A 26660-nucleotide genomic window follows, 5' to 3' on the forward strand; every position below is an offset into this window, starting at 1 on the left:
GAAGAAGTAGCCTCCTGTACTTATTCACATATGAACGCATTTGACCCATTGAATGTGGTTACCAGGTAACAGAGGCCTATTCAACCTCATTCCTACAAACCGTAATCTTATGAGGCGTTTAATGTCCAGTAAGGCATATATAATGAATGGAGAGAGAGAGAGAGAGAGAGAGAGAGAGAGAGAGAGAGAGAGAGAGAGAGAGAGAGAGAGAGAGAGAGAGATGGGGGGAGAGGGACAAGGAGAGAGAGAGAGAGAGAGAGAGAGAGAGAGATGGGGGGAGAGGGACAAGGAGAGAGAGAGAGAGAGCGAGAGAGAATAACACCTGAGGACAGGTCTATGAGAATGGCTTCTCTGTATGATCCTGCGGTACTGGGCCCTGTGTAGCTCAGTTGGTAGAGCATGGCATTTGCAACACCAGGGATGTGGGTTCGTTTCCTACGGGGGGAGCAGTATGAAAAATGTATGCACTCACTAACTGTAAGTCGCTCTGGATAAGAGCGTCTGCTAAATGACTAAAATGTAAATGTACAGAAGAGAGAAGACAGGAAAAGACAGGAAGAGAGAGGAAGAGAGGAGAGAGAACACACAGCATAGAGCCAGCTGGTTGGAGGGACAGATACAGCTGCGATAGCGATTAGGGCCCTTATGTATTAAACATACCTTTGTAGAGCTGAGAAGAGGAAAGGAGAAGATGAGAGGATGAGAGGAGGAGGGGGGACAGTAGCCAGCGGAGCTTCTGACTCATCCCTCTGTCTAAACTGTGTGTTAGGAGAAGTGAAAGCTGTTCCCCTGCAGGTCTAGAGTCTCTGAACGGCCTCCAAAACACAGTCATTACAGGCTGACGGGCACTTGTACAGTGCCTTCAGAAAGTATTCACACCCCTTGACTTTTTCCACATTTTGTTGTGTTACAGCCTGAATTTAAAATGGATTAAATTGAAATGTTTTGTCACTGGCCTACACACAATACCCCATAATGTCAAAGTGGAATAATGTTTTTAGACATTTTTACAAATTAATTAAAAATGAAAAGCTGAAATGTCTTGAGTCAATAAGTATTCAACCCCTTTGTTATAGCAAGCCTAAATACATGTAGGAGAAAATATTTGCTTAACAAGTCACATAATAAATTGCATGGACTCACTCTGTGTGCAATAATAGTGTTTAACATGATTTTTGAATGACTACCTCATCTCTGTACCCCACACATACAATTATCTGAAAGGTCCCTCAGTCGTGCAGTGAATTTCAAACACAGATTCAACCACAAAGACCAGGGAGGTTTTCCAAAGCCACGCAAAGAAGGGCACCTATTGGTAGATTAAAAAATAAATAAAAAATAAGCAGACATTGAATATCCCTTTGAGCATGGTGAAGTTATTAATTAGACTTTGGATGGTGTATCAATACAATCAGTCACTACAAAGATACAGGCGTCCTTCCTAACTCAGTTGCCAGAGAGGAAGGAAACCGCTCAGGGATTTCACCATGAAGCCAATGGTGACTTTACAGAGTTTAATGGCTGTGATAGTAGAAAACTGAGGATGGATCAATAACATTGTAGTTACTCCATAGTACTAACCAAAATGACAGAGTGATATGAAGGAAGCCTGTACAGAATACAAACATTCCAAAACATGCATCCTGTTTGCAATAAGGCACTTAAGTAAAACTGCAAAAAATGTGGCAAAGAAATTAACTTTATGCCTTGAATACAAAGCGTTATGTTTGGGGCAAATCCAACACAACCCATCACTGAGTGCCACTCTATAGATTTTCAAGCATGGTGGTGGCTGCATCATGTTATGGGTATGCTTGTCATCGGCAAGGACTAGGGAGTTTCTTAGGATAAAAAGAAACAGAATAGAGCTAAGCACAGGCAAAATCCTAGAGGAAAACCTGTTTCAGTCTGCATTCCAACAGACACTGGGAGACAAATTCACCTTTCAGCAGGGCAATAACCTAAAACATAAGGCCAAATATACACTGGAGCTAGACGACATTGAATGTTCCTGAGTGGCCTAGTTACAGTTTTGACTTAAATCGGCTTGAAAGACTTGAAAGATGTCTGTCTAACAATAATCAACAACCAACTTGACAGAGCTTGAATAATTTTTAAAAATAATAATGTTAAAATATTGTACAATCCAGGTGTGCAAAGCTCTTAGAGATGTACACAGAAAGACTCACAGCTGTTATCACTGCCAAAGGTGATTCTAACATGTATTGATTCAGGGGTGTGAATACTCATGTAAATTAGATATTTCTGTATTTCATTTTCAATACATTTGCAAAACTTTTTGCAAAGTTTTCACTTTGTCATTATAGGGTATTGTGTGTAGATGGGTGATTTTTGTTGTTGATTTAATCGATTTTGCATTCAGGCTATAACACAACAAAATGTGGAATGAGTCAAGGGGTTGGAATACTTTATGAAGGCACTGTATACCTCCACCAAACATGTACAGCTCCTTCCTTTCTATTCCTCCACTACAACTCTCACCGCTCCCTCTCTTCCTCTTTCAGACTAATTTACTTCTCTCCCTCCTTCTCTATACCTACTCCAGTCTCGCATGACTGACACTGCTTCATAGTGCTTCGAAGCTAAATAGAGGGGAGATGATACGAGGCTGGTAAATAATGAGGCGCTATTCAATAACAAATGGTGCAGGTTTCAAAAGTTTCCGTTTTGTATTCATGTGTCTTAAAAAACAATGTTTACAGTGTGAAACCAAAAAAAGACTCACTAATGACGCTTTTTTTTTGCGCCGGGAAAGGGTTATTTTCTCTGTTACCCGGAGCTATATGTTCTAGAGAAGCAGGTATTCATAAGATGTTAACCAGTACACTGCTGAACCTGTCAGTTCCCCTCAAGCAAGTTTATGCATAATTCTGTCTTCGCTACTTTACACAGGTTCTGTATTTGTTTTCTTAGTTCACCTTGTGTTCTTGAACGTAGCCCTGTTTCTTTGTGTTCTTGAACGTAGCCCTGTCTTTCATTTTTGTTCATTGATTTCACCTGTGTTAGTTACTCACCTGGTCTCATCAGCTCCTTATTTAGTTTAGTTCTTTCTGTTTGTGCCTTGTGAGGTATTGTTCGTTTTGAATCTACTAAGCCTTTTCCTAGCTCATTTGTGAGAACCAGTTTTAGCCTTCAGTCCTAGTTTTGTTTCACCTGCCTGTTTGCCTACCTTTGTTTGATCATTGCCTGCCTGTGACCACGATTCCTGCCTTCTGCAAAGGCGTAATAAACACCTGCCGCGCTCTGTGCGTGAATCTACACCTTTTTCTCCCTGAGTATTCATTACAACATGTATGTGCATTTTAAAATAGCTCAACGTAATCTTTCAGTTGCATGGGAACGTTTCAAAGGCAGAGCTGTATGATCGTGACACAGGCTGTAGTTAGTCAGTAGGGGTGGATCTGGTTCAGGGAATATGGGAAAGATCAGATGTATTGGTCATGCCACAGAGAAATAAGGACATGCTCCCCTAGTCAATCATGATTTCATAACACTACACTTTTGCAGAACAAAATCGACAGCTCACCAATATCATTCCCCTTGCCCATTGTTTTCGTCCATTTACGACCCTTCAGATGCTTTTTCAACTAAAAACCCTCATTGTTGTATTAACCCTGGAGAGAGGGGGTGCTAGCGCCAACAGAACCAAAGAGGCAGAGAAGCCAGAGAGCCAAAGCAATGGGCTACCAGTAGAAAAGCCACAACACAAACAAGCTCTTGGCAGAGTGCGGAGAGGCAGTATTTTTCCAAAAGTGATTACCTTCTCTCCCTTTTTTCCCTCCCTCCCATGGACAAGCTGTTCCCCTGGCAGCTGTTTCTACTATGCGGATCCCCGGGAACGAGGCGGAGCATGGGCGCCGGTTCAGGAGTCCTGCACATGCATATCGTGTGGAAAACTGTCAAGGCTTTTCTCTGGGAGGGCCACCCTCTCCAAAGCCATGAAACAGAGCCTGATTAGCGCTCCACGCCAGTGTCAAACCTCCGGAAACCAACATCGGCTTTGGAGAGGGAATCTTTGTTGGAGCCCCTACTGTTCAAACGCCAGGCATGTTGTAGTAGTGTATTCATAGTGATTTTCCAGGTGTAAATTCTCCTGGTTAACTACCTCACAGCTGGGAGATGTTACACTGAATGTATACAATGAGTGACATTGTATACACTGCTAACCCTATAGGTTATTGACAATGTGGAGAGAGCTATAGATCTGCACAGCTGGGTCAGAATGGTGAACTATTGTGATCAAAAGACAACATTCGAGAGCCAACCGTAAAAGCAAATACAGTAATACCAATGCAAATATGAAGTATATTGAAGTACTACATAAGTAAAACACTCTTATGTACAGACAAAATGTCCTGTATAACTCTGGTGAGTCAGATATGACCAGGGGCACCAGACAGCACACAAACAGATCCTAATCCTCTTTCGTAATTGGACACATGAGAAATGTTGTCATTGACCAATTGAGCAGATGGCAACAAGGGTGTAATCATCCCTTCTACTCTACCCTGTATCTTACAGCGATACGCCAAAGGCAGAGATGGAGGCATTATTTCAACCCCCCCCTTCCACCCCTCCTCATCCAAAGTTAAAAATATCTCTCAACTCCTATCAAAGGACCCTCTTCCTTTGAGACCCCCACTGAACGTGTCACAAGCCGGGCTAGAACTCCGGTCTCAAATGTGTAGAGCTGGGGGTACTACCCCTTGCCACAGAGGAGATGTTGTAGGACCCAAATGAAACACCCCAGGCAATACTCCAGGTAAGTAGATTTAATGTTCAAAACAGGAGGCAAAACAAAACAACTCCCCGAGGGGAGAAAAACAAACTAAAGATAACTTCGAATAACTTACTAGGACTGATACGGTGGGACAAAGCAGGAGACACATAGACAGGACGCAATAACCAAGTGAGAAACAAGGGGAAAACACACAGCTAAAATACTCAAGGGGAAACAAGGCACAGGTGACATAGATAAGCTAATTAGGACACATGAGGAAAAACTAAGGCAAAGGGAACACAGCTGACCTCTAGAGGCCAGGAGACAAACAGGGGAAGCAGGAAGCTGACAGGACCCCCTCCTCTAGGAACGACTCCTGACGTTCCTTCCAGAACACCCTGGCCCCAGGGTGCGAAAATCTCGGATCAACCCTGGGTCCAGGATGTCCCTGGCCGGAACCCAGGAGCGCTCCTCTGGCCCGTAGCCCTCCCAGTCCACCAGATACTGCAGAGAGTTCTGGACCCTCCGGGAGTCCAGTATCCGGCGGACTGTGTAGGCTGGCTGGCCGTCTATGATCCTGGGAGGTGGCGGGGGTCTGTGTGGGGGGCAAAAGGAGAAGACAAGACAGGTTTAAGGAGTGAAACATGGAAAGTGGGGTTAACTCTAAGGGAGCGAGGCAGAACTAAACGATACGACACAGGGTTAACCTTTCTAGAAATGCGGAAAGGGCCGATGTATCTCTGGGAAAGCTTCTTGGATTCGACCCGGAGGGGCAAGTTCTTAGTGGCCAACCAAACTCTCTGACCAGCTCGGAAACTAGGGGCCGTCCGGCGGTGGCGATTAGCCTGACTTTGGTATCTCTGGGAGGTCCGAAGGAGGGTACACCTGGCCTTCTTCCAGGTCCGCCTACAGCGTTGGACAAAGCGCTGGGCCGAGGGAACACCAACTTGCGCCTCTTCCTCTGGAAACAAAGGAGGGTTGTAACCGAACTGGCATTCGAAGGGGGACAATCCGGTGGCTGAGGACTGGAGGGTGTTGTGGGCATATTCAGCCCAAATGATATAGGTGGCCCAAGACGTGGGATTGCTGGCCGCCATACACCGCAGGGTGGTCTCCAGATCCTGATTAATCCGTTCCGTTTGGCCATTAGACTCTGGATGGAATCCTGACGATAGGCTGGCTGTGGCCCCAATAAGCCTGCAGAAGGCCCCCAAAACCGGGACGAGAATTGGGGACCTCGGTCAGAGACCACGTCCAGGGAATGCCAAATATCCGGAAGACATGGTTCATGAGGAGCTCCGCAGTCTCCTTAGCCGAGGGCAGCTTGGGCAGGGGAATAAACCGGGCAGCCTTAGAGAAACGGTCTACCACCACAAGGATGACGGTGTTGCCCTGGGATAGAGGAAGTCCCGTAACAAAGTCCAGAGAAAGGTGTGACCATGGCCTTCGAGGAACAGGTAAGGGATGGAGCAGTCCCTGGGGTCGCTGGCGTGTCGACTTTCCCTGGTTGCACACAGGGCAGGCCTCCACATAGACCTGCACGTCCTTCTTGATGGACGGCCACCAAAACCGCCGTCGGAGGAACTCCAGTGTGCGAGCACTGCCAGGATGGCATGTCAAGGGCGACTCATGACCCCACTGCAAGACGCGGGCCCGAACCGAGAGAGGAACGTACAGGCGGCCGGCAGGACCACCGCCTGGATCGGGCTCATGGGCAAGAGCTTCTCGTACCCCTCTTTCTAGTTCCCACTGAAGAGGTGCGACGATCCTAGACCTCGGAATAATCGATGCCAAGGGCTTCTCTTGTACCTCGGGAGAATAGACTCGAGACAGAGCATCCGGCTTGACGTTCTTGGTGCCAGGTCGGTAAGTCAGGATGAACTGGAATCGATTAAAGAAAAGGGACCATCGTGCTTGCCGAGGGTTCATCCGCTTAGCCTGTTGGAGATATTCCAGGTTCTTGTGGTCTGTGAGAACCTGGAAAGGGTGCTGAGCCCCCTCAAGCCAATGGCGCCACTCCTCCAAGGCCAGTTTAACCGCAAGCAACTCTAGATCCCCCACGTGGTAGTTGCGCTCGGCCTCAGACAGGCGGCGAGACATGAAGGCACAAGGGTGTAATCTCCCATCCGCACCCCTCTGAGACAGGACGGCTCCCACCCCCACCTCTGAGGCGTCCACCTCCACCACGAAAGGTCTCTCTGGGTCAGGGGTCACCAGAATCGGAGCAGAAGTGAAGCGGCGCTTGAGATCCTCGAAGGCCCCTGCTGCTTCCGGACCCCAGTGAATCTTGGTCCCTCCTCCCTTGGTAAGCGTCGTCAAGGGGGCTACCACCGAGCTGAAATTCTTAATGAACTTCCGATAGAAGTTAGAAAAGCCAATGAACCGTTGAACCTCCTTGACCGTGGCAGGTGTGGGCCAATCGTGGACCGCCTTGACCTTCTTGGGATCCATCTCTAGGTGCCCGGGAGTGACAATAAACCCGAGAAACTGAGTCTGAGAAACATGAAATTCACACTTCTCAGGCTTAACGTAGAGGTGATTGTCAAGGAGCCTCTGGAGAACCCGGCTAACATGCCCCTCATGCTCCTTCAGTGACCTCGAGAAGATGAGGATATCGTCCAGGTAACGAAGACGAACAGATTAAGCATATCCCGGAGAACATCATTAATCAGGGCTTGGAATACTGCGGGGGGCATTGGTGAGCCCGAACGGCATCACCCGATACTCATAGTGTCCCGTGGGCGTGTTGAACGCCGTCTTCCATTCGTCTCCTGGCCGGATCCGCACGAGATGGTAAGCATTGCGGAGATCCAGCTTAGTAAAAATGGAAGCCCCTTGAAGCAGCTCAAAAGCAGTGGCCATGAGAGGAAGAGGGTATCGATTCCGAACCGTGATCTTGTTGAGTCCCCGGTAATCAATACAAGGCCTCAGACCCCCGTCTTTCTTTTCAACAAAAAGAAGCCCGCCCCAGCCGGGGAAGTAGAGGCATAGATGAGGCCGGCTGCCAAGGACTCCTTAATGTAGGTGTCCATAGCTGCGTGCTCGGGGAGGACAAGGAAAAGATCCGACCTCTAGGAGGGCAGCACCCAGGGAGTAGATCAATGGCACAGTCATAAGTGCGATGAGGCGGTAAGGCAGTAGCCCGGGCCTTGCTGAACACTGCTTTGAACCGATGGTAAACACTGGGGACTCGGGAGACGTCAACAGACTCTTGAAACTGGGTACTAGGGGCTGAGGAACTCTGAAGCATGCAGGTGAGTTGGCAAGTGGGACCCCAGCTAAGAATGGTGCCAGTAGGCCAGTCGATCTGGGGATTATGTCTGCATAGCCAAGGGTGACCCAGGATAATAGGATACTCGGGAGAGTCAATGAGATAGAAGGTCTCCTCCTGCTGGTGTTGAGAGATGGTAAGTCGCAGAGACTGAGTCGCCTCAGTAACTTTTCCTGGTTCCAGAGGTCTGCCATCTAAGGCTGTAACTGCCTGGGGTTGAGGAAGTAGTTGGGTAGGGATCTTAAGTTCCTTAGCCAAGGTTACATCCATAAAATCACCTGCGGCACCGGAATCGATCATAGCCTGGACCCGATGCTGGTGGCCCTCCCAGGACAGAGTGGCTGGAATAGCTAGGACCGCGTTAGTAGGAGGAGCTCTAATTTTCCCCATCACAACCCTCCTGTAGCTGGGCGGGGACAGGCGTTTCCCGAAAGCTCGGGGCAAGTGGAGCGGAAGTGGCCGGCAACCCCGCAGTAGAGGCACCGACGCTCCCTCATGCGACGTTCCCTTTCGTTGGAAGAAAGCCTGGAACGGCCTAACTGCATGCTCTCCGGGGAATCCTGGGGCAGTTCAGGAGCCGGGGCAGCTCTGAATGACGGAGTCCAAACAGGAGAAACAGAGCTGCTCAGAGGAACTTGGGACTGAGACACCTGACGGCGAGCCGTTCTCCGCTCTCTTAGACGATTGTCCAGGCGGATGGCCAAGGCTATGAGGGACTCGAGATCTTCAGCTGGTTCACGGGTGGCTAACTCATCTTGAAGGGGCTCAGATAACCCTCCCTGAAAGCAGACCCTCAGCGCTTCATCATTCCATCCGCTCCTTGCTGCTATGGTTCGGAACTCAATGGCAAAATCTGCCGTGCTTCGGGGGCCCTGACGGAGAGACAGTAGGCGCTTGGAAGCCTCCCGCCCACTGACAGGATGATCGAACACCCGCTTGAACTCTTCTACAAATGCAGCGTGGGAGTCACAACAGGCCTCCTGGGACTGCCACACCGCAGAGGCCCAGGCGAGCGCCTTGTCTGAAAGAAGGGTAATGAGGTAGGCAATCTTGGAACGGTCTGTGGGAAAACTTGAGGGTTGGAGCTCGAAGGTGAGGGAGCATTGGGTGAGGAAACCCTGACAAGAGCTTGGATCCCCAGAAAAGGGCTTGGGAGGTGGTAGTCGGGGCTCCGCCAACCGAGAAGGCCTGTCGTCACTGGGAGGTGACCGGGGGAAGGGGGAGAACCAAGGAGGCGTTCAAAGAGCTGGTGAAGGGAACTCATCATTTCGGCCAGGAGTTGAGAATGTCTAGCCATCAGCTCCTCTTGTCGGCTGAGAACAGCTTCATGGCGCTGGAAAGAAGCCTCATGTCGAATGATCACCGCCAACAGGTCCTGGGAACTGAGTGTTTCTGGGTCCATGATTGACTTGGTTATTCTGTCACAAGCCGGGCTAGAACTCCGGTCTCAAATGTGTAGAGCTGGGGGTACTACCCCTTGCCACAGAGGAGATGTTGTAGGACCCAAATGAAACACCCCAGGCAATACTCCAGGTAAGTAGATTTAATGTTCAAAACAGGAGGCAAAACAAAACAACTCCCCGAGGGGAGAAAAACAAACTAAAGATAACTTCGAATAACTTACTAGGACTGATACGGTGGGACAAAGCAGGAGACACATAGACAGGACGCAATAACCAAGTGAGAAACAAGGGGAAAACACACAGCTAAAATACTCAAGGGGAAACAAGGCACAGGTGACATAGATAAGCTAATTAGGACACATGAGGAAAAACTAAGGCAAAGGGGAACACAGCTGACCTCTAGAGGCCAGGAGACAAACAGGGGAAGCAGGAAGCTGACAGAACGTGTCCACTAAGAGCTCCACCCCCCTCCTCACCGACCCCCATCCTCTCAGCCCCTAATGCACAGCCAATGAGATTATCCCCATTGATGTAGGCCTTGAATTACTCACGTTATGACTTGATTGGTCAATAATTCGATTCGAGGCACATTTATACTTCCTCTGGTTCTCTCAGACCCCACCCTCTCTCTTTTGCTCTACTCCCCCCCCAAGGCAACGCTTAGCCGTCAGCTAGCTATTGAAGAGGGTGTGACCGTTTCCATGGAGATTGATGAACCACTTTATCAGGAAAAGGGCTCAGATCCGGATCCAACAACCACACCGTTTCTCACAAAGCCCTGTTTTGCTTACGGCAACTCCAGTTGTTGCCTTTTCATTCAATTGCCACCGCTTTTGTAAACATCCATGTTCTTGCGCTTAGCGAAAACTTGTTAGGGAATACTATATGCCTATTGTCATGGCGAATATCAAACAAGGTTACAGCTTGCAAAACCATTCAAGCTGCTCCTGTTGAGCCAAGCAGAGCCAGACCAGATGGGGAATAATGTGATGTAGTGAAGGGGTGTTCATCATAAAGAGGATGAGCTCTGTGAGCAGCATCCCTGAATGCTTACTCAATCTGGCTCAAAGGGAGGAGAGGGAGTGATCGTTATTCAAGGTGGCAAAGGCTCCCAACCTGCTGTCTGTTCCAAATCTTTCTTATAGGGAACGTCGGTCAGGGAATGTCCCTGGCTTGGCTCAGAAGACTGCTCCTTGAATCCTTCTTCTCTTCTAACACAGTCCTGGAGCAGCACACCTTCAACAGGCTATCCAGTACTTGCAAAACACAAAAGTACCCTGAAGTTCCTCTGATGGGTCTTGACAAGGCCGTTTGGCGAATGTACTGTACAATTCATATGCAATCTCGCAAACTGATTTGCTCACACAACAAACTAGCAGAAACAATGTCAAGGATTTAGGATTTCCTGTTTGAGTATCATGTTAAGTAAATGTATATTGGGAGGGGTTGAATGGAGCTGAAGGTTGGGACTAATGTAAAACATACTGTGTCCATCATAAGTATATAGGTTGAGAACTTTTGTGAAAAAGAGCACAGTTTGGGGGATATGGCATGTAGAGGCAAACTGGATGGACATCATGAAAATGATCGGAGCGGTTGAGGGTAGAGGAAGTTCAGGAGTAAAAACAAACAAAATATAATTATTGAAAAATTGACTGTACACATACTATATAAATACATACTATATAAAATGTATATAGTATGTATAAGCTGGTTGTAGAGGCCTAAGCGTTGTTGTTCACTAGTTTACTCCAATTAGGGGAGGGGTGGTGGGGTTGGAAAGTAATAAAGGAAAATACATTTTTCAAAAGGATATGTATATATATGTATATTTACATTTACGTCATTTAGCAGACGCTCTTATCCAGAGCGACTTACAGTTAGTGAATACATATATATATATATTTTTTTATACTGGCCCCCCGTGGGAATCGAACCCACAACCCTGGCGTTGCAAACGCCATGCTCTATCAACTGAGCTACATCCCTGCCGGCCATTCCCTCCCCTACCCTGGACGATGCTGGGCCAATTGTGCGCCGCCCATGAGTCTCCTGGTCGCGGCCGGCTGCGACAGAGCCTGGATTCGAACCAGGATCTCTAGTGGCACAGTTAGCACTGCGATGCAGTGCCTTAGACCACTGCGCCACTCAGTGGTCTAAGGCATATGTATGTATGTGTATGTATGTATATGTATATATATATATATATATCTATTTGCGGACAAAAAACATATGGGGGATTGGAAGTGATGCAGACAATTACATTGATGGAAGTTACAATCTATCTGGCAATATTAAAGCTGATCTACCCACTAAAAAAAAAGTACAAATAAAAAATTAAAATAAATAAAAAAATAAATAAAGGAAATGTATATTATTTGAAAAGCAGATGTAAACATCGCTGTCAGACTGACTAGGAAGAAAAATATGATTAACCGTTGTACGAGGCACAAAGACGGAAATATTTAACGGTTTAGGGTCAGATTACACAACATGGAACCTAAAGACGTGATTCTGTTTGACAGCTAACTTTATAATACATTTGAAAGTTAGCATGTTCCTCCATCGGTTATCGCAGGAGGCAGCTATATTAACGTCACATCCCAGCAGAGAGAGAAAGCCAGAGAGGATGCTCCTTGTGCATACATCTGTCTCTTTCTCTCTCTCTCTCTCTCTCTCTCTCTCTCTCTCTCTCTCTCTCTCTCTCTCTCTCTCTCTCTCTCTCTCTCTCTCTCTCTATCTTTGTCACTCTCTCTCTCTCTATCTTTGTCTCTCTCTCTCTATCTATCTTTGTCTCTCTCTCTCTCTCTCTCTCTCTCTCTCTCTCTCTCTCTCTCTCTCTCTCTCTCTCTCTCTCTCTCTCTCACTCTGTAGTTGATGGCAATCTCTTGTCTACCGTTTTCTCCATCACTTCTTCAGTTGCCAGACTCCCAAAGACTAGCCATCTGGTTTCAATCAGGTCTGCTCTGCACCAAACCTAACAACACAGGGACAACACAGACATGCAGCCTGTGTAAACACAGAAACACGGAGGACATGATGAACACGCAACACAGAAACACTGGAGGAATCACACACAACTACGAAACGACAACAACACTACGAAACAACCACAACACTACAAAGACAAAATACTAAGACAACACCGAGGGGAGGATGCGCGTTAGATAACACATAGGCTACTGTAAAGACAATTCTAACTCAAAGATAACATTAACATAGCATGAAGATTATACTAGGTGTTGCAACACAAAGCCATTGCCTCGATTGCAAGACGATAGCACACGGACAACAAAGAGATAACACTAAGAGATGCCATGATAACAGTGGCACAGCACAGACACAACACAAAAATAGCACACAGACCGAACAGACATAATAAACATGTTATAGGAGGAGAACACTTAGCACAGGAAGCTAGAAGCTAGCAAAGGCAAGGATATAACAGACTCATCACAGGCGACACACAACAACAGCTCTGCAGCAAATCACAGATGACAGAACTCAAGACAAAATATTGACACAACGCAGACACAGAGAGAACACGAGAACAGCAGACACACAGCACACATATCACAGATGTTATGTTATGTGAATGGATTGACATGTAAAATATATTGTAAAAAACTTAAGTCACCATCTCATTGAAACAAATACATGTAAATAAACACAAACGCTATGTCAAAAAAAAGGTTGAAAGTACATATTAAAAAAAATACACTAGGATTTCACAAGCGCATACAGCAAAACATGTATCATCCATCCAGATCCACACAGGGCTCAGGGTTAACAGCCTCGGAGGTTGTGCTGACGTACAGTATGTTATGTAGGGTAAACCACCCCGGACGGCGAAATGAAGAGCCCCCCTCATCACAAACACACACACACACACACACGTATGCGCACACTCATGCTAACATGCACGCACCACAGGAGGTTGGTGGGACCTTAATTGGGGAGGACAAGCTCGTGGTAATGGCTGGAGCGGAATTAGTGGAATGGTATCAAATACATCAAACATATGGTTTCCATGTGTTTGATGCCATTCCATTTGCTCCGTTTCAGCCATTATTATTAGCCGTTCTCCCCTCAGCAGCCTCCACTGGCACGCACGCACACAGACACACACCGCCCCTGCTCAATAACAAGGAGTCAGCCGAGGTGCGTCTAATGGGACAGAAGGTCATTAAGGGTAGCTCCTGGGTGAGTCTGGTTTCCTGGTCGACCTTGACTTTGGGGACCTGAGAGAGTAGAGTGACTCCCTCACGTTTTCCTTATTTCCCCCACCAGTGAGATGAACATTTGAAGGCAAATTCCATCCTGAAGATGCAAATTTGACATTCACTTCTTTATTATTTTTTGTTGTTGTTAACCTTTCACCCCCCACTCAAAGATTACTAGCAGAGATTGGACAGACACACTGCCACACACAGTGACACTCAGATGGAGGAAAAACAACTGCAGTGCCAAAGCCAGAGAGCCAGAGCCCACTACTTCCCCAGTTCTCTCTCCCTCATTAGTCTGAATAAGAGACATGGGTGTCACAGTTCCCCATCCATCAACAGTCACTAGGCAGGCCCTGGCTGATGCGTGGGCCCTTTGACATGGCCAAAGCTCTGTGCTGCTCTGTCTCAGAGTCCTCCTACAGCACAGCCCCTCACCAATATGATTGAAGCCACTGGAAATGGAAACTGTCAGTGTAATTTAACATGGCATGCCTGCACAATTCATTAGGGGCCTGCAGAGAGAGAACAAGAAAGAGAACGAGAGCGAGAGAGAAGAGAGAGAGAGAGAGAGAGAGAGAGAGAGAGAGAGAGAGAGAGAGAGAGAGAGAGAGAGAGAGAGAGAGAGAGAGAGAGAGAGAGAGAGAGAGGGATGGTGATGGTGATGGTGATGGTGATGGTGGGGGGAGACAGATGGCCAAAAAGAGACAGAGACAGACAGACAGACACAGTGACGAGCCAGCGACAGCCAGCCAGCCAAGCACGGGATGAGAAAGGACAAACCCGACCACGAGCCTCACTCCAAGCTCCTGCGTGATTAGTCTCTCATTAATGACCAAGCACGTAACACGATCGGCACTTTTTGCTATTTGTTTGTGTTACCATCGGCAGCCAGTCTAAATCCTAACAGACTGTACAGCAGCGCTAACTCTTAATTACGTCGTAAGGCTTTCTCAGTGCGGTAGAAATGTAAACTCACACAGACTGGAGCTCTAAGCCCCGAATATGTAACTGTGCTATGGTGGGAAGGTACCTTAATCGTGTTATATTTTCTAGTGAATTAAAGATCGCCTGGCTGGTTTCACTGGCAGGAGTTCGGGCAGGGACAGGCTCGTCATTCAATGTCATTTGGAGTCCCTTAGTTTTAAATAGCTCCTACTTCACTGCATGGTTAATGTTGGCACTCGTGGTATTTTCCTGCTGGTTCGGTCGGAGGGGAAACTCACAGTTCACGGTTTCCAGGCTGTAAGGGGAAATTGCCCTCTCAGAGGAAAATGATGGCAGAGAAATCCCCCCTGAAAATACATGGTCAAGCAGTAGTCTCCTTTAAACTGCATTGAATTACTTTTTTAAATGAATGGATTCACATTTAAGGGATAAACTTAAGTTACAAAGCATTAACAAGGCATTATTCTAAGCATGGTCAGAGTGAGAGAGAGAGATAAAGAAACCATGGCTTGTGCCATGGCCGATAGCTCTAGGGTGAGGGAGAAAGAAATAATCTCACCACAGCAGGTCAGGAACAAATAAGTGATAGAACAATTAATCTTAGACTATGTTATAAGCATCTGAGTTGTTTGGATTCAAAACCTGAGTTGTTTCTCAGAGGTGTGACAATGGTGGTTGGCAAGACCAACACAGAGAATACTGAGTTGAATGCTGAATTCTTAAGACAACACAGGGGAAATTAATACAGTTGATAAGAAGAGTCCATTTGGGGGCTGGGCAGCCCGACAATACATGGTCAAGAAGTCTCTCCTCTCCTTTAAAATTCCACCAACCACACAGAATACTAAGAAGAGTGTTGGTTGGGATTGCGAAACCTCCGGTGATAAGACTGTCTATGAGCGAGCTGTTAAGATTTAAACATATCTATAATGTGTGTCGTCAGGGCCGTGCATGCTGGCAGAGAGGGTAGACATGGGAGGGGTAGGGAGGAGGGCCGGAGATGGCTGGCATTGATGAATCTAATCCCCGAGTTAATTGGTATGACTGATGAAGACAAATTGAAATGGGGTGGCTGAATCAGTGGCTCACACGGAAGGAAGGAAGGGCTGGGAGAGCTTAGAGCTCTCTACTGCAGCCACAGCCGCATACTGCAAGCCCACAACATACTCCATCAAAGAAACAAACACACAAGTGTGTGTGTGTGTGTGTGTGTGTGTGTGTGTGTGTGTGTGTGTGCATGCGCGTGTGTTTGCATGTACACACTGAAACACATTCACATAGCATGACAAGTAATCAGTGAAAGGGAGAGCCCCTGACATAAGCCATTTTGTCAGACATAAGTCATATGTTGCTAAGAACAATACTGTTCCACAATTTAGATATAACATTTACAGATTAGGCCTACAGTGTAGGTAAAACTGCTAACACCATGAAGTCATAGCCGAAAATACACAGATTTTCAACACTATCCAGCTTTGTCCTGCATGGCTTCAATGAAAGACACGTTCTGGGCATCACCATCCTTTCGCTGACCAAATGGGTAAACTAATGCAAAGCGTTCATTCACCTGGCTATCTATCTATCTGCGATGGTGGAATCAGGGTCTTTTGAAAAGGCTCTCCTTCAGTCTGTTAATGGACGCAGATCAATTGAGGGAGACAGGGAGCGGCTTGGCACAGTTGCCACATCAAAGAGATTCTAATAACTGCACACTGTGGCCATTATTGAGTCTGAAAAGCCGTCTTTATATTTATTTATATTTGCTTCAAAGCGAAGCAATGGCAGCATCGAGCATATTGAAACTGAAGGCCTTCACTCCTTTTGAAATTGACTAATTTGAGCTCAGGGCCACTGCTAGGCAATTTGGTAACCAAATAGACAGCTATTCACAAATAAAGCCCCAATTTTACCTTAATTTGAATATTATTGTCTATGTTCGTAGTGCCTATTGAGCGCCATTCAAACTACAGACATGATCGTATAATGACAGAATTTTGCAAACTCTAACAAACAGTAACAAAAAACATATATCCCGTATCAATTCAAAGTCGCCTTGTGCTAACAGTATTGGGATGGCGATGCACAGTGCCTTCCATTTTTCCTATTTTGTTGCATTACAACCATTACAAAGTTGTGGAGAAGTACAGATCAGGGTTATAAAAGAATATCCGAAACTTTGAACATCCCACGGAGCACCATTAAATCCATTATTGAAAAATTGAAAGAATATGGCACCACAACAAACCTGCCTAGAGACGGCCGCCCACCAAAACTCACAGACCAGACAAGGAGGGCATTAATCAGAGAGGCAACAAAGAGACCAAAGATAACCCTGAAGGAGCTGCAAAGCTCCACATCGGAGATTGGAGTATCTGCCCATAGGACCACTTTAAGCCGTACACTCCACAGAGCTGGGCTTTACGGATGAGTGGCCAGAAAAAAAGCCATTGCTTGAATTCAAAAAGAAGCAAACATGTTTGGTGTTCGCCAAAAGCCATGTGGGAGACTCCCCAAACATATGGAAGAAGGTACTCTGGTCAGATGAGACTAAAATTGAACTTTTTGGCCATCAAGGAAAACGCTATGTCTGCCACCAACCCAACACCTCTCATCACCCCGAGAACACCATCCCCACAGTGAAGCATGGTGGTGGCAGCATCATGCTGTGGGGATGTTTTTCGTCGGCAGGGACTGGGAAACTATGCCAGAATTGAAGGAATGATGGATGGCGCTAAATACAGGGAAATTCTTGAGGGAAACCCGTTTCAGTCTTCCAGAGATTTGAGACTGTGATGGAGGTTCACCTTCCAGCAGGACAATGACCCTAAGCATACTGCTAAAGCAACACTCGAGTGGTTTAAGGGGAAACATTTAAATGTCTTGGAATGTCCTAGTCAAAGCTCAGACCTCAATCTAATTGAGAATCTGTTGTATGAATTAAAGATTGCTGTACACCAGCGGAACCCATCCAACTTGAAGGAGCTGGAGCAGTTTTGCCTTGAAGAATGGGCAAAACTCCCAGTGGCTAGATGTGCCAAGCTTATAGAGACATACCCCCAGAGACTTGCAGCTGTAATTGCTGCAAAAGGTGGCTCTACAAAGTATTGACTTTGGGGGGGTGAATAGTTATGCACGCTCAAGTTTTCTGTTTTTTTGTCTTATTTCTTATTTGTTTCACAAGAAAAAATATTTTGCATCTTCAAAATGGTGTAAATCAAATAATACAAACCCCCCAAAAATCCATTTTAATTCCAGGTTGTAAGGCAACAAAATAGGAAAAATGCCAAGGGGGGTGAATACTTTTGCAAGCCACTGTATGGCAATGTCCATTAAAAGTTACTGTTACTCTCACTCCCCTAGAGGGAGTGTGGCAGACCAGACAGACTCTCCCTCTGATAAGTTTGTAACTTTGTTCATTAGAGCTGGCCTGTCTCCAGCTGCAGCCGGCTGTCTGTTGTGACAGATCTCCTCTCTCTCTCTCTCTCTCTCTCTCTCTCTCTCTCTCTCTCTCTCTCTCTCTCTCTCTCTCTCTCTCTCTCTCTCTCTCACCGCACTCTCTCTCTCACCGCACTCTCTCGCTCTCTAACTCTCGCTCTCTCTGTATGACGAACCATCAAACAGTCAAAGAGTCAATACAGGACTAAGATTGAATCGTACTACACTGGCTCTGACGCTCGTCGGATGTGGCAGGGCTTGAAAACTATTACAGACTACAAAGGGAAGCACAGCTGCGAGCTGCCCAGTGACACAATACTTCCAGACGAGCTAAACCACTTCTATGCTCGCTTCGAGGCAAGCAACACTGAAGCATGCATGAGAGCACCAGCTGTTCCGGATGACTATGTGATCACGCTCTCCGTAGCCGATGTGAGTAAGACTTTTAAGCAGGTCAACATTCACAAGGCCGCAGGGCCAGACGGATTACCAGGACGTGTACTCCGAGCATGTGCTGACCAACTGGCAAGTGTCTTCACTGACATTTTCAACATGTCCCTGACTGAGTCTGTAATACCAACATGTTTCAAGCAGACCACCATAGTCCCCGTGCCCAAGGACTCTAAGATAACCTGCCTAAATGACTACCGACCTGTAGCACTGACGTCTGTAGCCATGAAGTGCTTTGAAAGGCTGGTCATGGCTCACATCAACACCATTATCCCAGAAACCCTAGACCCACTCCAATTTGCATACCGCCCCAACAGATCCACAGATGATGCAATCTCTATTGCACTCCACCCTGCCCTTTCCCACCTGGACAAGAGGAACACCTACGTGAGAATGCTATTCATTAACTACAGCTCAGCATTCAACACCATAGTGCCCTCAAAGCTCATCACTAAGCTAAGGATCCTGGGACTAAACACCTCCCTCTGCAACTGGATCCTGAGCTTCCTGACGGGCCGCCCCCAAGTGGTAAGGGTAGGTAACAACACATCTGCCACACTGATCCTCAACACGGGGGCCCCTCAGGGGTGCATGCTCAGTCCCCTCCTGTACTCCCTGTTCACCCATGACTGCATGGCCAGGCACGACTCCAACACCATCATTAAGTTTGCCGACGACACAACAGTGGTAGGCCTGATCACCGACAACGATGAGACAGCCTATAGGGAGGAGGTCAGAGACCTGGCCGTGTGGTGCCAGGACAACAACCTCTCCCTCAACGTGACCAAGACAAAGGAGATGATTGTGGACTACAGGAAAAAAAAGAGGACTGAGCACGCCCCCATTCTCATCGACGGGGCTGTAGTGGAACAGGTTGAGAGCTTCAAGTTCCTTGGTGTCCACATCACCAACGAACTATCATGGTCCAAACACACCAAGACAGTCGTGAAGAGGGCACGACAAAGCCTATTCCCCCTCAGGAGACTGAAAAGATTTGGCATGGGTCCTCAGATCCTCAAAAAATTATACAGCTGCACCATCGAGAGCATCCTGACTGGTTGCATCACCGCCTGGTATGGCAACTGCTTGGCCTCCGACCGCAAGGCACTACAGAGGGTAGTGCATACGGCCCAGTACATCACTGGGGCCAAGCTTTCTGCCATCCAGGACCTCTATACCAGGCGGTGTCAGAGGAAAGCCCTCAAAATTGTCAAAGACTCCAGCCACCCTAGTCATAGACTGTTCTCTCTGCTACCGCGACGGCAAGCGGTACCGGAGTGCCAAGTCTAGGTCCAAAAGACTTCTCAACAGCTTCTACCCCCAAGCCATAAGACTCCTGAACAGCTAATCATGGCTACCCGGACTATTTGCACTGCCCCCACCCCATCCTTTTACGCTGCTGCTACTCTGTTAATTATTTATGCATAGTCACTTTAACTCTGCCCACATGTACATATTACTTCAACTACCTCAACTAGCCGGTGCCTCCGCACATTGACTCTGCACCGGTACCCCCCTGTATATATAGCCTCCCTACTGTTATTTTATTTTACTTCTGCTCTTTTTTTCTCAACACTTTTTTTGTTGTTGTTTTATTTTTACTTTTTTGTTAAAAATAAATGCACTGTTGGTTAAGGGCTGTAAGTAAGCATTTCACTGTAATGTCTGCACCTGTTGTATTCGGCGCATGTGGCCAATAAAATGTGATTTGATTTGATTTGATTTGATGTCTTCACGCAGCTCGGTGAAATAATTTACCGCATGCCGTGCTCCTCCAGATGATTGAAGCGTAATTAGAGTGCTGAGACAGTGCGAGCCAATGACGGGGCGCGGGACTGAGAGCTAGTCAGATGGTCCGTCTCACTCGCGCTGGCTTTGCCCTTCAAAAGTATCACTTTGGAGAGGGAGGGTGAGCGGCACACTGCAGCTAAACTGCATTGATGCCGACGAGCTGCTGCATGAGGCGTCTATGCACATGATGCATTTGGAGAGATAAAGAGAGAGGAATATATGTGTAGGGGAACCTAGGGTGGCTTTGTAGCCTCCTATACACTCAGTGATACTGTCATACTGTCACTATGGGACTAGCTGAAGGAGGAATGGGTTGATAAGGACACAAGATTATACATGACGACAGAGGCATGAAGTTTGCACAAAATATGCTGTTGTTTTTGCATCTATACAGTGTATTCAAAGAGCGGCTGTGACAGCCAGAAAAAAATGGAGCGTGGAACTAGAACATATCTGTACTAGGCTACACCATAATCTCCATGACACCCCCAGTCTCGATGGCAACCACACTACGCGTGGAGCCGGGAAATGTGCTGATTATTACTATCTTCTGGCTGACACCATATGCTTTATGAAAAACACAGCTCACAATGTCTTGCTGAAATGGCATCATATTCAAGGTGGGATAACACAAACTGCAGAGAGAGATGGCTGCTGAGTCTGCACCAGTATCCTCTAGTCCCACCAATTCTCTTTTCTTTCTGAATAGATTCCCACTGCCTGAAAAGAAGCCAAAGTTGACCTCAGCCTAAGGTGCAGCGCAGCTATGTTAAGTTAACCTAGCTATTCTCAGCCACAGCAACAACAGCGTCAGCCATCCGTTTGATTGAAGTCCAGAGGTCACCCTTCGTCTTGTTGAACTGTAAAGGGGTTTCAGTGCAGGAACTGTGTCAAAGAAGTCATCCTTAAAGGATAATAGGGTAATAATGAAAATAATACCACCGCTGACTGCCCAGACCACCCACAGGGAGCTTCCTCGCTGTTTGTATGAATATAAATGCAATATTGACAGGAAATTTCCCCTGAGAGATAGGAACGTCAATCTCCGTTATTCTACGCGTAGTGGGCTTTTGCCCTGACCCAAATATTACCGTAACAACTCCATGGGCCATTAAATGCCTCAATGGCGAACAGAGACGGCTGCCTGATGGGCCAGAGCTGAGCGTTGCCTAAACGTTTGGGATTCATTTCATGGAGGCGCTCTAATTACGTTTTTGGCATATTTTCCCCCTCACTCTAATGTGGACAGGAAGTGAAGGGCAAGCGGAGGCAGAAAGGGTAAACAGCCCTGAGATAGAGAGGGTATCACATGTCAATAACAACCTCAATAACACCCTCCACATCCAAATGAACCAGAGGCTCTCATTTTGGGCCTCTGCTATTACAGAATAAACATGGTAATGTTGGTTAGCTCAGGAGGCAGTGAATTTAGGTTGAATATAGGGTGAATCTAAATATGTATGAATTCAAGGGAGTGTGTAGTGTGTCCGTGTGATGGGGATCCTATGGCTAATCTGGGCTGAGAGAGAGAGAGAGAGAGAGAGAGAGAGAGAGAGAGAGGGGGGAGGGAGGGAGAGAGAGAGAGAGAGAGAGAGAGAGAGAGAGAGAGAGAGAGAGAGAGAGAGAGAGAGAGAGAGAGAGAGAGAGAGAGAGAGAGAGAGAGAGAGAGAGAGGGAGAGCTTTGTTTTGATCGTGGCAACTATAAGACAAAGGTAGAGAGATAATTTGCATAAAGACTGGGTTGTTGTCTGAGAGCTAGCAGCTGTCAGGTGGAATTGCTTCTCCGACACTGACACCACAATCGAGGGCTCTCACCCTATAATTCAGTGTGATTGGCTCAAGGGGAAAATGGCAGCCTGCAGAGAGTTGAGGAGGAGAGCTCTTTGACAGGTTTGCATTGGCGATGGGAGACACGGACCGTTTACTTCTTATCCTTCTGTCTCTTTTAGCGTCTGTCTTCATGCGGGGAGAAAAAGCGTTTTGCACGCAGTGACACAGCGAATGAAGTCTTCAGCTAGGTGTGAGGGACCCTCCCTCCCCCACCCCACTCCACTGATGAACACACACAGACGCACGCACAAACACTTGCACGCACACACACATACTCTCGCCCAAGCTGCTTCTTTGTAGGTGACTGATAGCGAGGGAGGTACAAGGAAGTGTCCTTCAGGTACCTTCATTATGATTCTCATCCTCATTGATGCTGTCACAGTCCCCAAGGGGGAGGAGGAAATACAATGAAGCCAATGTTTCGTGTTTCCTTGGTATTACCAATTCAGAGGGGGGACATCCAGACAAAGGAAGGAGGGGGAAGAGGAAATAAAGAACCATTTCTCCACCTTTCTCTTCCCTTCTCTTCCCTCCCTCGCAGCTGTGTTTAAATAAGGCACCTTAATAAAAGTATTTTAATGGCACTGCGGCTGGAAAAGAAGGCGGAACTTGATTACTTGGACAGTTTTATTTAATGAGCTCAATGCCTCTGGCTCTGACTGGCAATTCCGTTTATAACTTTGTTGCGGCAGATCTACGTGACAAAATGGAGCCTTGGGAAGGGGAGAATGAGCCCCTGCATGACCATGTTCAGTCATCGGGGTGGCAGCCGTCGCCGCAATGATTTACACCTGCAGGATGTGATGGTGATGCTCACCTGGGTTCCTGTTTGATGCCTCTGGGGGAACCGATAGGTGTTTCAAAGTCACAGTTACAGACAGGCCACGTTAATTATGGATGGGACTAAATTGCGCTCATTGAATGTATGGCAGGTGAAGACATGGTAGACAGGAGTGTGTTTAGGCAGGTGTGTGGCCTTGTGTTTGTGTGAGAGAGAGACAAATAGTGAGAGATAAAGCGAGACAGAGAGCAAGTAGAAGAGAGAGTGTAGACAGAGATACAGAGAGAGTCAATAAAAACTCAACGACCCCTTAATGTCTCTCAGACGTGGGATAAAAAGACAGTAGTAGAGAATGCCAGACCCTTAATTGATGTGGGCGGAAACATTCAAGAGTAACCTCCTCCCCCCACCCCCACCCCCACCCACACCCACAAAACACTGTTAAAAAGGCAGCTGGGAATGTTGATTGAGAAAAGAAAGCAACACAAAGAAATGTTTTAAATGAAATGGGGAAAGAGCATAGACCCTAATCTCTATTCTGTGTGTGTGGCCTCTTATAAATATTAGAGGAAGGACAGACACTTTGTGAAGAGAGGAAATGGGTAAATTGTGCATTTGAGAGATGGCATACGTGAGCACCTAGCAGGATATCATCTCTCCTAGCTACTCCCATTATTTTTCATCACAATAATGGGGGTATAATCTTCATCATAATTTCTAGTATCATCATCCTGACCATCATCATTATTGGAATTGTGAATAAAGTATCTCTCTCATCTTCCTCCTCCTCCTCCACCTCCTCATCATCACCATCACCACAGTTCTAATCAACACCAATGTCAGTAGCATCAGTAAAGGTTAAAAGTCGGATTAAATGTTAAATTAAGCCTCTAGCTAGCTGCCCTTATGGTATGGTATGGTATTTACTGTCTCAAGCTGTGGAGCTCACTGGGGTCTCTCATGTTCCAGCTCCTCTCATCTGCTTCCACTTTCACACAATCATATCAAAGAGGACATGACAGGCAGCTATGTGCACTGCAACCAGAGCACAGTCTAATTGACACAGTGTCCACCACAGGGCACCGGCAGCAGGAGAATGCATGCCCGCACACATGCAGACACACACACACACACATGGAATGGTGCTGTACTGTATATGGCCACAGCCCTGCCCCTGTCATACACTGTGTAGTAGTTAGGGAAGAGATGTGGGACAGAGCCATTGGAAACATAAAGCATATCTAAACTCCCCTTCTGCAGGCCAGAGTGGCCTCCCACCATGTCACACACATTACCACACCACGGTCTGTTTCTGGGTCTGTATCTGGATAGGGGTCCTGTGATTCTCTCCCAGACCATGCAACTGTAAAAGCCCACATTCAGTAACGAGCGAGCAGACCTTGTATATTGTAGTGTATGTAATGGGTGTAAGTCATCGAAGGACGCTAACATTCTAATAGTTCTTACCTTGGCCATTTGAGCCTGCACCCCGGTGGCTTTGAGAGACGACACCGCCTTCTGTGCTGCAGCCGGGCTATCAAAGTCCACAAAGCCATATCCTGAAGGGATAGAGAGAGAGGAGAGAATGTTGAAAAATGCAGGTGGAGTTAGACAAAGACAGAGAATGACAGGGCTTGGTAATTGTAACAGTAATAGGTGGGTAATATAACCACAGAGGCTGCCAGTTCTCATATCTTGCGAGCACTACATCGCTTGATAATTAGCGGCTCTGACGTTCATATGGGGATGCTTAGGAATGCTAATTAGGAGCATATATGAACTGTTTAGCAATAACAAACCCAAGCCAATGTATTGTATAGTCCTAGGCTACATTATACAATGCTGAATATACACTGAGTACACAAAACATTTAGCGCACCTGCTCTTTCCATGACATAGACTGACCAGGTGAATCCAGGTGAAAGCTATGATCCCTTATTGATGTCACTTGTGAAATCCACTTCAATCCGTGTAGATGAAGGGGAGGAGACAGGTTAAATATTTTTTTTAAAGCCTTGAGACAATTGAGACATGGATTATGTATGTGTGCCATTCAGAGGTTGAATGGGCAAGACACAACATTTAAGTGCCTTTGAATGGGGTATGGTAGTAGGTGCCAGGTGCACCAGTTTGTGTCAAGAACTGCAATGCTGATGGGTTTTTCACACTCAACAGAATCCTATGTATGTCAAGAATGGTCCACCACCCAAAGGACATCCAGCCAACTTGACACAACTGTGGGAAGCATTGGAGTCAACATGGGCTAGCATCCCTGTGGAACGCTTTTGAGACCTTGTAGAGTCCATGCCCTGACGAATTGAGGCTGTTCTGAGGGCAAAAGGGGGGGTTCCTAATGTTTGGTATACTCAGTGTAAGCTACATTATACAATGCTGAATATACACCCGTATTTTATAGTCCTAGGCTATATTATACAATACTGAATATACACCCGTATTTTATAGTCCTAGGCTATATTATACAATACTGAATATACACCCGTATTTTATAGTCCTAGGCTACATTTTACAATGCTGAATTCTATATGCACAGAAAGTATTCACAAAACATGCCAGTTCTTCTAACGCAAGGAATCCCCCTCAAAAAAGACGTTGGCCATCACACTCCTCACAACAACAGCCCATTAGCACAGAGAGTGCCATTTCATTTCGCAGTGTTCTTAATTCTCACCCCGGCAACAAATCTCTCAAAGGTTGACGGCGTGGTACCAGAGCCTTCGTTCGTCCGTCCCCAACCCCCCCTCCCTTTTTTTCTCTCTCTTTCCCACCCCCTCTGGAAATCCATCAGTGGTGAAAAGACGAGAATGAATCTGCAGCTGTGATTTATAAGTTATTGTGATCCCGACATTCCCAGGCATGTATCAGCGGCGGGGTCGCATCGGTGTTAATTAAAATTTGGTTCCAGATTAAAAGCAGTCAATGGTGGCCTCTGATCCACTGTTTCAAAAGGAAAGTGTAATTAGAAAGGGATAATGGGGGGAGCCGGGCCGAGCTGGTGTGGCTCCCCTATACACACTTTTTCACACACACACACACATGGGCGAGCACACACAAACACACACAGACACCGATGTGTGTGTGGAGTTTCCTGCATTCGATAGAGGTAAAGGAGCGTGAAATAAAGGCAAAATCATAACCTGTGGCAGAACGGAATTGAGCTCCCGTCTGATTAACAACAGGATGGTAAAATGAAGGAGAACTGACAAATGTTAATTAGGAAACACTACTGTAAGAGCTGGATGTGAAATAAGGTTGAATTAAATCATATTGCCAAAACAGATCTAGTGGTTCTACCTAGCTGAGATGCAGTTAACCGTCTCATAAATATAATATTCAAGAGGTGAATGATTAAGCATAAAAAGAAATGTTCAGTGGAAGAGGAACATGAAAGGGGTTTGAGAAAGAGACTGTTGACCTACATTCAGCAGAGGTAGGAGAGTACTGGTTCCTCAGAGCAGGGATTACCTGTACGGCACTGGGTAGTCACTGTGGTCGGCTCCATGCAGAGACCAAGGCCAAAAGGCCACAGCACTACGGCGCGACCTCAAACGATCAAATGACCCGTGAATACCAAACACAAACCCTGACAGAGAGTGTTCAACTGAACCCAGTTGCAGGAGTCCGAAGAGGGCAATGTAGGTCAGGACAAGGAGAGGATAGTCAATATGACAGACAGTGAAGTCCTCAATGACTGGAGTTACAGTATGCGTGTCTAACATGGTACAGCACAGACAGTATTGTATTGGGGTGCCTGCATTCATTTAGTCAT

The 26660-nt window shown here is 46.7% G+C and overlaps 1 protein-coding gene across 2 annotated transcripts in view; it reads right to left on the reverse strand.

Annotated features, from left to right (window-relative positions):
* Window positions 1–26660, reverse strand: part of LOC121586337 (RNA-binding motif, single-stranded-interacting protein 3) — a 268385-nt gene that overhangs the window by 142107 nt on the left and 99618 nt on the right. For both annotated transcript variants that reach the window (XM_041902950.1, XM_041902948.1), the window contains exon 4: window positions 24341–24432. In XM_041902950.1, the coding sequence (XP_041758884.1) occupies window positions 24341–24432 (92 nt within the window). The remainder of the gene's footprint in view (window positions 1–24340; window positions 24433–26660) is intronic.

This window comes from Coregonus clupeaformis, chromosome 17, assembly GCF_020615455.1.
Source record: "Coregonus clupeaformis isolate EN_2021a chromosome 17, ASM2061545v1, whole genome shotgun sequence".
Taxonomy (NCBI): domain Eukaryota; kingdom Metazoa; phylum Chordata; class Actinopteri; order Salmoniformes; family Salmonidae; genus Coregonus; species Coregonus clupeaformis.